Source organism: Aquarana catesbeiana, linkage group LG08 (genome assembly GCF_042186555.1).
Source record: "Aquarana catesbeiana isolate 2022-GZ linkage group LG08, ASM4218655v1, whole genome shotgun sequence".
Classification (NCBI taxonomy): domain Eukaryota; kingdom Metazoa; phylum Chordata; class Amphibia; order Anura; family Ranidae; genus Aquarana; species Aquarana catesbeiana.
The window spans coordinates 291,680,317-291,692,693 of NC_133331.1; the positions used below are offsets into that span (position 1 = coordinate 291,680,317).

A 12,377-nucleotide genomic window follows, 5' to 3' on the forward strand; every position below is an offset into this window, starting at 1 on the left:
GCATTTTGGAGATGTGTCACCTTTCCCACCAATCACCTCGACTCGGGTTGCCACTTTTTCTTGAAGCTAAACCCGAACACTTTTCTGGCGGACAGCAAAAAAATAAATTTTTTCTCGTATACACAATATAGACAATAGGATTGTAAAAGACCTCGGACACCTTTGCGTGGCTTAAAGAGAGTAGTAACACGGTGTGCTGTGTACACCACGGCGGACAGCGGGTGTGGCCACATTGGGTTAACTGTGGAAGGGGCCTAAATTAAACCCACCCTACCTTACAACACCCCTTACTTTCTACTGCACCCCCCAACCTTACACTGACAGTTCAAAGTAGCCCATCCCACCTATAGCAACCCACACTATCAACACCACACCAAAGTGTCCCATTCTATCTCAATGCTCCAAATCAGTCCATCATATCTAAGGCACCCCAAAGAACCCCACTCCAGGGGGATGCACAGGGGAGGGCAGCGGGGTGGATGGGTGGGGGGGGGGGTCTGCAGAGTGGTCAATGGGGCAGTGGGATGGACAGGGGGACAGTGGGATATATGGAGAGACGGTGGGATGGACGGGGGGACAATTGGATGGTGGGGTGGGAGGAAAGGAGGGGAGAAGGTGGGATGGGGACAAGGGGACGGTGGGGTGGACAAGGGGATGGTGGAGTGGACAGGAGGACGGTGGGATGGACAGGGGGACCGTGGGGTGGACAGGAGGACCGTGGGATGGACAGGAGGACCGTGGGATGGACAGGGGGATGGTGGGATGGACAGGGGGATGGTGGGATGGACAGGGGGATGGTGGGATGGACAGGGGGATGGTGGGATGGACAGGGGGACGGTGGGATGGACAGGGGGATGGTGGGATGGACAGGGGGATGGTGGGATGGACAGGGGGATGGTGGGATGGACAGGGGGACGGTGGGATGGACAGGGGGATGGTGGGATGGACAGGAGAACCGCGGGATGGACAGGGGGACCTCGGGATAGACAGGGGGACGGTGGAGTGGACAGGGGGACGGTGGAGTGGACAGGGGGATGGTGGGGTGGACAGGGGGACGGTGGGGTGGACAGGGGGACCACGGGATGGACGGGGGGACCATGGGATGGACAGGGGGACGGTGGGATGGACAGGGGGATGGTGGGATGGACAGGAGAACCGCGGGATGGACAGGGGGACCTTGGGATAGACAGGGGGACGGTGGGGTGGACAGGGGGATGGTGGGGTGGACGGGGGGACCATGGGATGGACGGGGGGACCATGGGATGGACGGGGGGACCATGGGATGGACGGGGGACCGTGGGATGGACGGGGGGACCGTGGTGCTCAGTGGTGGACTGTATATACCTCTCTCCTGCTGTCTCATTCTGTAAGCTGTGGGTTGCTCCCTGTACTGAGGCTGATCCCTACACTGGCTGCTCCTTCAAGTAGCGCTGCATTGAGACGGGTAAGGAGGGGGACCAACCAGACTAGTCCGTAACTTACCTGCCATTTCACAAGCAAGACATTAGCTCTGCTGAAGAAGGGGAGAGCCTGCTGCTGGTGGGAGAGAGCGTCCTGCATTTGGGGGGTACTAAAGGTCTGCACAGGTAGTAGGGGGGCGAGGCTATGACTGACTGTGATTGGCTCTATACTGGGGCGGGGGCAGGTTCTAAAGACCCGGACAGGGAGGTGGGGCTATAAGCCAACCATACTCAATCCTCCCTACTCCCTGTGCAGGCCTACTGGACCAGGGAATATGAGAAAAGGGAAAAGAGCTGGAGCTGCAATACCCGGAGTATTGTGCCGAGTCGAGGGAGAAGGAAAACAGAGATCAGCAGTGCAGAGATGAGGCAGACGGTCACTTACTTCTGTACTCTGTGTCACAAATGACCTCTGAATTCTACTTCACTTTGCACTAACCTCTGAACTCAGTGTCACTACTCACAACTGAAGGCTGTGGTAAGTATTAGAGAGGTCAGTAGTAAGTATTGCAGAGTTCAGAGGTCAGTAGTATAAAACGGAGATTTCAGAGGTTAGTAGTACATTACAGAGAGTTCAGAGGTAAGTAACGGAGAGTTCAGAGATCAGCAGTAAGTTATGTAGGGTTCAGAGGTCAATAGTAAGTGATTTAGAGTTTCAAGATCAGTAGTACATTACGGAAAGTTCAGAGGTCAGTAGTAAGTATCAGAGAGTTCAGAGGTCAGTAATATCAAAGAGTTCAGAGGTCAGTAGTATCAGAGAGGTCAGCAGTAAGTTATATAGGGTTCAAAGGTCAGTAGTACATTTCGGTGAGTTCCGAGGTCAGTAGTAAGTAATGGAAAGTTCCATGATCAGTAGTACATTACGTAGAGTTCAGAGGTCAGTAGGATCAGAGAGTTCAGAGGTCAGTAGTAAGTAATGGAGAGTTCCAATATCAGTAATACATAACAGAGAGTTTAGAGGTCAGTAGTAAGTAATGGAGGGTTCGAGGGTCACACTGACCTCACAACTCCTCCTCCCGATGTCCCTCCAGCCGTCTATTTTCCTTTTTTTTCCCATGCTCAAATGTAGAGTCAGGTGAGGAGGATTCTGGGAATATCATTTGATTTTACTATTTGTGTTCAAATCTAGAGTTTTCCTCCTGTGAAGTCTGGAGATCATATGACCATCACATTGCCTCCACCTCCCTCCCTGATAGAATAGAGAAGTAAAACGAACATTCTAAAAGTCACCAGAGAGATCACCGAGGAGAGGTGAGAGGTGCCGGGAAGGACGTCATGATGGACAATCAGCCGCCCCTCACATCACCGGGTAAGAGGAGACTTTATTGTAAAGGAGAGAGCAGTACGGAGGGTCCACCTAGATCCCCCATCATCTGATAAACACATAGAAACAATGTATTCAGTCAGTGTGTGTGTTTCCTACAGATGGATCCAGTAATGGGAACCCACCAGAGAGATGTCCCCGTCCTCTGTATTCCCGGGATTCCACACAGGAAGATCACACCATCCCTCACCATCATCAGGTAGATGAGGAACAATCACTGATAGTTATAATTTATACACTTGTAAAAGCTTGTTTATTACAAGGAATGTTTTATATTATATTGCAGAGTGGAAACCTCAGGAAAAATAATATTGCTGTTAAAGCAGAGTATAAAGAGGAAAATGAAGAGTATAGGGTGATGAAGGAGCTTTCAGGAGGACACAAGGATATGATGGAGCCGCTTAATACCAGGAATCCACCAGAGAGATGTCCCCGTCCTCTGTATTCCACAGAGGAAGATCACACCATCCCTCACCATCATCAGGTAGATGATTGACAATCACTGATAGTTATACTTTATTCATAAGCATGTTTGTTACAATAAATGTTTTGCAATACATTCCAGAGTGGATACCTCAGGGATGATAATATTGTTCCTAAAGAAGAGTATAAAGAGGAGGATGAGGAGTATGGTGTGATGAAGGAGTTTTCAGGAGAACTAATGGATGTCATAATGGAGCCACCTAATACCAGGAACCCACCAGAGAGATGTCCCCTTCCTCTGTATTCCCGGGATTCCACACAGGAAGATCACACCATCCCTCACCATCATCAGGTAGATGAGGAACAATCACTGATAGTATCATTAGGATCTGTACTTTATATGCATTGTTACCATTGATGTTATTTTTATTATATATTCAGAGTGGAAACCTGAGAGATTATAAAGTTGAGGTTAGAGAAGAGATTAAGAAGGATGAAGATGGGTTGATGGAGGCATCTGAGGTTCCAAAAGAACACAAAGATCTGTACCAGGACACCATAGTGGAGTCATCCAGCTACAGAACCCCACCAGAGAGATGTCCCCTTCCTCTGTATTCCCGGGATTCTACACAGGAAGGTCACACCATCCCTCACCATCATCAGGTAGATATTTGAAAATTATTGGTAGTTATGATTTATACACAAGCATGTTTGTTACAATGAATGTTTTATACTATATTGCAGAGTGGAAACCTCAGGGATGATAATATTGATGTTAAAGAAGAGTTTAAAAAAGAGAATGAGGAGTATGGGGCGATGAAGGAGATTTCAGAAGGACACAAGGATATGTTGGAGCCACCTAATACCAGGAACCCACCAGAGAGATGTCCCCGTCCTCTGTATTCCCGGGATTCCACACAGGAAGATCACACCATCCCTCACTGTTGCAAGGTTGGTGGGACAGAGCATCTAGAACATGGATTCGTGGAGATGATATGTAGATTTTATTATGTGATGTCACAATAATTAAGCTTATATTTTACAGATGATATTTTCTCTCATTTTCTTGGTTTAGAGTGGAGATCCAATCGATATAGAATTTGAGGTTAAAACAGAAGAAGAGAGGTATGTGAGGAATGATCAGCAGTCTATGGAGGAGGATGGAATAACGGAGACAGGTGGGTTATTAACACTAAATACATTCCTCCACCCATACTGCTCACTGATTGGTCCAAAGTAGGGTGGGAACTGGGTGATATCAGCCTGTAATCCCCTGGTCACTTTCCTGAGCTGTCTTCCCCGTCCTGTATTCCTGTATTTCTCTCGGATAATCTTCCTTCTCTGTGCTGCAGACACAATTTATGTATCTAGACTGGATTTATGGAGATTCTGGGGTTCAGCTGGCAGAAAAATGTTGGTGTTGCTCAATCTAGGCACCTGGTGCACGTTTCTTGGGTCTTCTGCCCAATACCTGGGTATAGCAGTATCTCTGACAGAACACTTCTCCCGGGGTTACTTGCTCTGTTATTTGCTGGCTGTGCCGGGTGGAGGGATATGTCTGTATAGTCTCAGACCCAAGTCACTGAGTGCAGTCTCAGGAGATGGGAGGCAGCGGTGTGGGACCTCTGCAACTTGTCTCAGTTAAGTAAACATTTAAGCCACCACTGATTACTGAACACCAATATTATGAGTCCTGACCCTTACACGATAAAATTTTATATTGCACATTACATACTCCTGACTCCTGCTCTATGTTGTACATTACATAATTCTGATGCTATATAAATACTATATAGTCCTATCTGTTGTATCTGATACAATATGTTGTACATTACATAGTCCTGACTTCTCCTCTCTCCCCTCTACCCACTGCTATATATACACATAATATGTATTCTCTTTACACCCATTTCCTACCAGCTGGACATTTTATATATGATGATTTGGTTGGAGCACAGACTTTTACATGTTGATAATAATGTGATAACATCCTCCAACTTTGGAATCTTAAACAGAAAGTGATAATGAGGGAGGAGTCAATAACCCAATGATGGTGGTCTTCAGGATCAGTCCAGTCTTCATCTTGGTTGTTCTCCCCCCATCCTCAGTCTCTGACCTCTGGTGGGGCTCAGCCCCTCTGTTATTCATGACTAAATCATGGACTAGATAAGGAAGTGCTGGACTTCTTGTGTTGGGAAGATGGCAATGAGTGATAGAGGGGGAGGGGACACTCGTCCTATAATCCCCTCATCACTGTCACTCCTATAAAAGACAGTTCTCGTTGTTTCCTCACTCTCTGACTAAGGTCCATGAATAAAGAAATGAACTGGTAGGAGATCAGAGGACCCATTTACTAGTTACCTTGAGGGGGGAATTGTAAGATCCTCAGAGACAAAGCTGCCTGATGTGGGCGGAGTCCTGGTTTAGGAGAACCAATCTGCTCATGTCTAGTAATAATCTTTGTATTTCTATTTTAGTAGATGGACGGGAGATGAGGAAAACCTCAGAGGATTGTCTCACTTTGTCTCCAGACTGTAAAGTAGAAGATGAGGACATCACACAGTATAGTCCAGGAGAAAACCCGACTACCTCAAATGTCCATCCGGCACCACACAGTGTAGATGGACCATCGTATTCCTCTTATCCTGAGGAACCTCAGACTGTGCGGGACGGTGCCAAACTTTCAAAAGATAAAAGGTTTTCCTGTACTGAGTGCGGGAAGTGTTTCCGTTTTAAATCTGGTCTTATCATGCATATAAGATCTCACACAGGTGAGAAGCCACATCCCTGCCCTGAGTGCGGGAAAGGTTTTGTAAAAAAATCACAGCTTGTCAGACATCAGATATCTCACACGGGGGAGAAGCCGCATTCCTGTCCTGAGTGCGGAAAATGTTTTTCATTGAAGTCACATCTCTATAGACATCAGATATTGCACACGGGGGAAAAGCCGCATTCCTGTCCCGAGTGCGGAAAATGTTTTTCATTGAAGTCCAGTCTTTACAGACACGAAAGATTGCACACGGGTGAAAAGTCACTTTCCTGTCTCGAGTGTGGAAAATGTTTCTTAGAGAAGTCCAGTCTTTATAATCATCAGAGATCGCACACGGGTGAGAAGCCATATTCCTGTCATCAGTGCGGAACAAGTTTTTCAAACAGGTCCAGTCTTTACAGACATCAGAGATTACACATGAGTGAGAAGCTATATTCCTGTCCTGAGTGCGGGATGTGTTGTGCACAAAAGTCAGAACTTGTCATACATCAGATGTCTCACACGGGTGAGAAGCCGTATTCCTGTTCTGAGTGTGGGAAATGTTTCATAACGAAAGCACAACTTGTCATACATCAAAGGTCTCACACGGGTGAAAAACCATATTTTTGTTCTGAGTGTGGGAAATGTTTTTCAGACAAGTCCTCTCATAACAGACATCAGAGATTGCACACGGGGGAGAAGCCATATTCCTGTCCTGAGTGTGGGAAGTGTTTTGCAAGGAACTCACATCTTTACAGACATCAGAAATCGCACACGGGTGAGAAGCAGTATTCCTGTCCTGAGTGCGGGAAATGCTTTTCAGAGAAGTCCAGTCTTGACAGACATCAGAGATTGCACACGGGAGAGAAGCCACTTTCTTGTCTTGAGTGCGGAAAATGTTTTTCAGAAAAGTCCTGCCTTTATGAGCACCAGAGTTCGCACACAGGTGAGAAGCCATATTCCTGTCGTGAGTGCGGGACGCGGTTTTCGAATCGATCCAGTCTTTACAGACATCAGAAGTCTCACACGGGCGAGAAGCCATATTCCTGTCTTGAGTGCGGGTCGTGTTTTACCCGAAAATCAGAACTTGCCAGACATCAGAGCCTGCACACGGGGGAGAAGCCGTATTCCTGTCCTGAGTGTGGGAAATGTTTTTCAAGGAAGTCCAATCTTTACATACATCAGAGATCGCATACGGGGGAGAAGCCATATTCCTGTCCTGAGTGTGGAAAATGTTTTTCAGTGAAGTCCAGTCTTTACGTACATCAGAGATCTCACACGGGGAAGAAGCCACTTTCCTGTCCTGAGTGAGGGAATTGTTCCTCAGTGAAGTCCTGTCTTCCCGTACATCAGGGGTCCCACACAACCCTCGAGGTGTATTAGTGAGTGCGGGAAATGTCTTGTATGTGAATGTTGCTGGACATGTGGGGAAGAAGCACACCCTGATATACACCTCAGATATACTCCATGGCTGATCTTCATCATGTAAGAAACAGTTGATAAGGAGATCAGAGATCACCAAAGACATGGATGAAGTGTTGTACCGTGTCGGCCATTGATAGCAGGAGATAAATATACCCTTTCACTACCAGAACCGTTTTTGCACCCATGTTAAAATGCACGTTTTTAGGCCTGAAGATTAGGTAAAACCTCCCAAATGTGTATTTTCTGAAAGCAGAGTCCCTGGAGATGGTGTGATCGTTTCTACAATACCTTGTTCTAATAATGTAACACATTGATGTATTGTACACACATTGATAACGACTCCGCCTCCACATTCCAGACAAGTCATTTTCCTGACCAATCGGATTTCTACCTTTTACTGTTCCCTGATTTTATGACTGCAATCTTGCTATAAATAAAATGATAATAAAACATTTATTGAATGGGGAAAAAAAAATTGTGTGTGCCGGTGCATCGACGACAAACTTCAATATCCATATGTAGCACCCTCTAGGTAGGTAGGTGCTAGAGTAGGATTTTTTTTTTTTTTGTCGTAAAGCCTCCTACACACCGATAGGATTTTCTGCAGCGTCAGACTTTTGTGGGAAGGGCGCGCGCCTGGATTTTGTCTTGCATACACACGTGACACAATTGTCAGCCAACAAACACGAACGTAGCGACGTACTAGACGTACTACGAGCCGATAATGAGGAAGTTCAATTGTCAGGCGCCACCCTTTGGGCTTCTTCTGCTAATTTTCGTGTTGGTAGAAGTTTGGTGAGTGTTGATTTGCGCTTTTCATGTTGCGCTTTTCAGTTAGTTTCTAAACGGCCGTTCGTCAACTAGCCATGTTGCGGAATCGGAGGAGATAACTGGTAATTTATTATTGGCCTTGGAGTTATTGCTTCGACCCAAGTCCAAACCAGGAGCAGGCCATGTTTTGAAGCAAGTGTAAACGAGCCCTTAATGAGTGAAGAAAGTCCAAATAGTGGAACTGAGCCACCAAAATGTGATCAAAATAAAACAAACGGCTAATAGTGCAAGAAATGTCCAAATAGTGAACGTGAACAAATTGTCATCTAACAGAAATCTGCTGAACTGTTCAGTGATTCCAAAGAGCTCCTCAAATGGTGAGTATGGAGTGTCTGAACACTCACCAGATATCAAACAGACTTCAGCATTGAAACAGGGAACAATACACCCAAAGTGTTGCCAGATGTTACTTCACAGTGATGTCTCTCCACCAATCTATGCACTCGCTGGAAGTTGAACCAAAATAGCCCTTGAGCTGCAGGTGTCAGTGTTCTGTGTTGATGTCTACTTTAGTTGTGTGTTCTTCCCCAGTAGTGTCTCAAGCGCCTAGTGTTTCACATGGGTCTAAGCCATCTAGATTAGTTGAGGCTGCCAAAGGGGCAGATTTGTGCAGGTCTGAGGTGGCAGCTTCATCAGGACCTTCCCCCGAGGCAGCATAAGACCTCTGGTGGGGGCTCTAGTGTGAGGGAGGAGGAAGTTGCCACTGCTGATAATAAAGCTAGGGCTTTTCAGGGTGATGCTTCTTCAGGGTAGAAGGGAGAGTGGACTAAGGTGGGGAGAAGGAGGAATAAGGTAGTCCAGTCTTCTACCTTAAGTTCATCTTTGGTAGATGACCTACCTCTGGAAAACAAGTTTGGGACCTTATCTGAGGGGGGAGGAGGAGTCCTTTTAAATCCATGTCTCAGATGGAGGAGGATGGGATAGAGGGTACTCTGAAGAGGTCAGGGTCTTTAGTAAGGAAGGAGGGAGGGAGATCAGGCTAAGAAATTAAGCAACAAAAATGTCTGGCGCCAGGAAACTGGGACATGGATTGCACTGGGAACCATATAAATGTCCTACGGGAGCCCAGAGAGCAGCTGTGTGGGTGTGCACACCAGGAGAGGTGTGAAAACAAGTAGAAACGCTGATCGGGACAGTCTCGTGTGGACAAATTCTCAGAAGAAATCAATAAGATAAAATCATATGTCAATTTATTGTTAACGTGTAGTTATTGAGAATCTGTCCACACGAGACTGTCCCAATCAACGCTTTTAGTTGTGGCTGCCTTTGAATGTTCAGGCTAAGAAATGTCTACCTCAATCACCCTGATGGCAGGTTGCAGGTACATGACCTCAAGCATAAAAATGGCCATAAAAACATATAAATTGTTAAAACGCGTTCCGGCTATCCCTTAAAAACGTGTTTGAGCACGAAACGCGCTGGGAGGGGCCTACGCGCTGCCGTTGCCATCACTGCCGCGTCTTTGTGGTAGGAGCGACGTATTTTCTTTGTATGTTTTTATGCTTGAGTACATGTACCTTCTTTTATCTAAAAAACTACTATACTATATGAGCACTACTTTGGCTCCCATCAGTGAGCTTCTTTTACACAGCGTATATCACATTGGAATTGATCGCACAGCCAGTACACCGGACTACATAATCGTCATACTGCACACCAGCAGCTCAAGGCCTTTTTTGGTTCAACTTCCGGGGAGTGCTTAGATTGGTGGAGGGATATCACTGTGGAGGAACATCTGGCAACACTTTGGGTGTATTGTTCCCTGTTTCAATGCTGAAGTCTGTTTGATATCTGGTGAGTGAGCTCTTTGGATTCGCTGAACAGTTCAGCAGATTTCTGTTAGATGAAAATTTGTTCACGTTCACTATTTGGACATTTCTTGCACTATTAGCTGTTTGTTTTATTTTGTATTTTGATCACATTTTGGTGGCTCAGTATCAGTTCCACTATTTTGATTTTTACATCATATATACACTCTATTACCAAAAGTATTGGGACACCTGCCTTTACATGCACATGAACTTTAATGGCATCCCAGTCTTAGTCCGTAGGGTTCAATATTGGGTTGGCCCAACCTTTGCAGCTTTAACAGCTTCAACTCTTCTAGGAAGGCTGTCCACAAGGTTTAGGAGTGTGTCTATGAGAAAGTTTGACCATTCTTCCAGAAGCGCATTTGTGAGGTCAGGCACTTATGTTGGACGAGAAGGCCTGGATCGCAGTCTTCACTTGAATTCATCCCAAAAGTGTTCTATGGGGTTGAGGTCAGTCAAGTTCCTTCCCCCCAAACTCGCTCATCCATCACTTTATGGATCTTGCTCTGTGCACTGGTGCGCAGTCATGTTGGAACAGGAAGGGGCCGTCCCCAAACTGCTCCCACAAATTTGGGAGCATGAAATTGTCCAAAATGTCTTGGTATGCCGACGCCTTAAAAGTTCCCTTCACTGGAACTAAGGGGCCAAGCCCAACCCCTGAAAAACAACCCCATACCATAATCTTCCCTCCACCAAATGATTTAGACCGGTGCACAAAGGTAAGATAGTGCTGGCAGTGCATAAGGTAGTCCTGTCTTCCGCCTCCTCGAGTTCATCTTTGGAGGTAGATGACCTACCTCTGGAAAACAAGTTTGGGACCTCATCTGAGGGGGAGGAGGAGGTAGAGGGTACTCTGATGAGGTCAGGGTCTCCAGTAAGGGGGGAGGGAGCTCATGCTATGAGACATCTTTCTCAATCACCCTGATGGCAGTTCCCACACCGATAATGGTGGCAATGATTAATGTTATAAAATCTGTAAGGGCTTGTAATACGGCCTTATTTTTGCTCAGTGAGATGGATGCTGATATTTTATTTTTGCAAGAGACCCGGCTAAGTAGCCTTGCCAATGTCTACCTGGCAAAGAAGTAGTGGAAGCGTGGGCTCTCCTTCTGGTCTCTTGTGGCTGAGCCTTAAGCCGCGTACACACGGTCGGACTTTTCGTCTACAAAAGTCCGACAGCCTGTCCGACAGACTTCCGACGTACCTTCAGCGGACTTGCGGCAGACTTTCTTACGAACGGACTTGCCTACACACGACCACACAAAAGTCCGACGGATTCGTACGTGATGACGTACACCGGACTAAAATAAGGAAGTTCATAGCCAGTAGCCAATAGCTGCCCTAGCATGGGTTTTTGTCCGTCGGACTAGCACACAGAGGAGCGGATTTCGGGGTCCGTCGTACTTACGACGTAAAGATTTGAAGCATGTTTCAAATCTAAAGTCCGTCGGATTTGAGGCTAAAAAAGTCAGTTGAAAGTCCGGAGAAGCCCACACACGATCGGATTACCAGCCAGCTTTAGTCCGTCAGCGTCCGTTGGACTTTTGTAGACGAAAAGTCCGACCGTGTGTACGCGGCATTACAGCGGAGTTGCAGTACTTTTTAATGGCATAGTAACGTGTCGGCGGGTTATTTAGGTAGAGATTGGAGGTTGTAGGGTCCTGGACGTCTCTGTGAAGGGGCATGATCTACGTTTAATAAATATTTATGGACCACAAACTAGGTGGGACAGGAAATGCCTCTTTACAAGGATTACTTTTCATTACTTTTAGGATTGCTTTTCCTTTTTCAATCTCGGCAAGTTGTCTTTGGAGGTGATTTTAACACCGTCACTAGGCCCAAAGACAGGAAAGACTCTACCACGGACAGCCAGAGATATGATAGCGTCTTTCTTAATATGAACAAAGTTGGGAGCATAAAATTTTCCAAAATGTCTTGGTATGCTGACACCTCAAGAGTTCCCTTCACTGGGACTAAGGAATCAAGCACCCCACACCATAATCCCCCCTCCACCAAATGATTTGGACCAAAGCAAGGTCCTTCAAGACATGGATGAGCGAGTTTGGGGTGGAGAAACTTTGCTGGCCGGCACAGAGTCCTGACCTCAACCCGATAGAACACCTTTGGGATGAATTAAAGCGGAGAATGAGAGCCAGGTCTTCTCATCCAACATCAGTGCCTGACCTCAGAAATGCGCTTCTGGAAGAATGGTCAAACATTCCCATAAACACACTCCTAAACCTTGTGGACAACCTTCCCAGAAGAGTTGAAGCTGTTATAAGCTGCAAAGGGTGGGCCAACTCAATATTGAGTAAAGGAAACAAGGTGCCCCAGACTAAGTGCAGTATATGGAT

At 46.4% G+C, this 12,377-nt stretch overlaps 2 protein-coding genes across 2 annotated transcripts in view; one reads left to right on the plus strand and one right to left on the minus strand.

Annotated features, from left to right (window-relative positions):
* LOC141104959 (uncharacterized) overlaps positions 1-12,377 on the minus strand; it is a 664,134-nt gene that overhangs the window by 143,048 nt on the left and 508,709 nt on the right. The gene's annotated exons all lie outside the window — the stretch shown is intronic.
* The window catches only part of LOC141105449 (uncharacterized), a 57,399-nt gene that overhangs the window by 23,663 nt on the left and 21,359 nt on the right, over positions 1-12,377 (plus strand). The window contains exons 7-13 of the mRNA XM_073595305.1: positions 2,886-2,983; positions 3,071-3,268; positions 3,350-3,559; positions 3,649-3,870; positions 3,952-4,158; positions 4,283-4,385; positions 5,685-7,252. Of these exons, the coding sequence (XP_073451406.1) occupies positions 2,886-2,983; positions 3,071-3,268; positions 3,350-3,559; positions 3,649-3,870; positions 3,952-4,158; positions 4,283-4,385; positions 5,685-7,252 (2,606 nt within the window). The remainder of the gene's footprint in view (positions 1-2,885; positions 2,984-3,070; positions 3,269-3,349; positions 3,560-3,648; positions 3,871-3,951; positions 4,159-4,282; positions 4,386-5,684; positions 7,253-12,377) is intronic.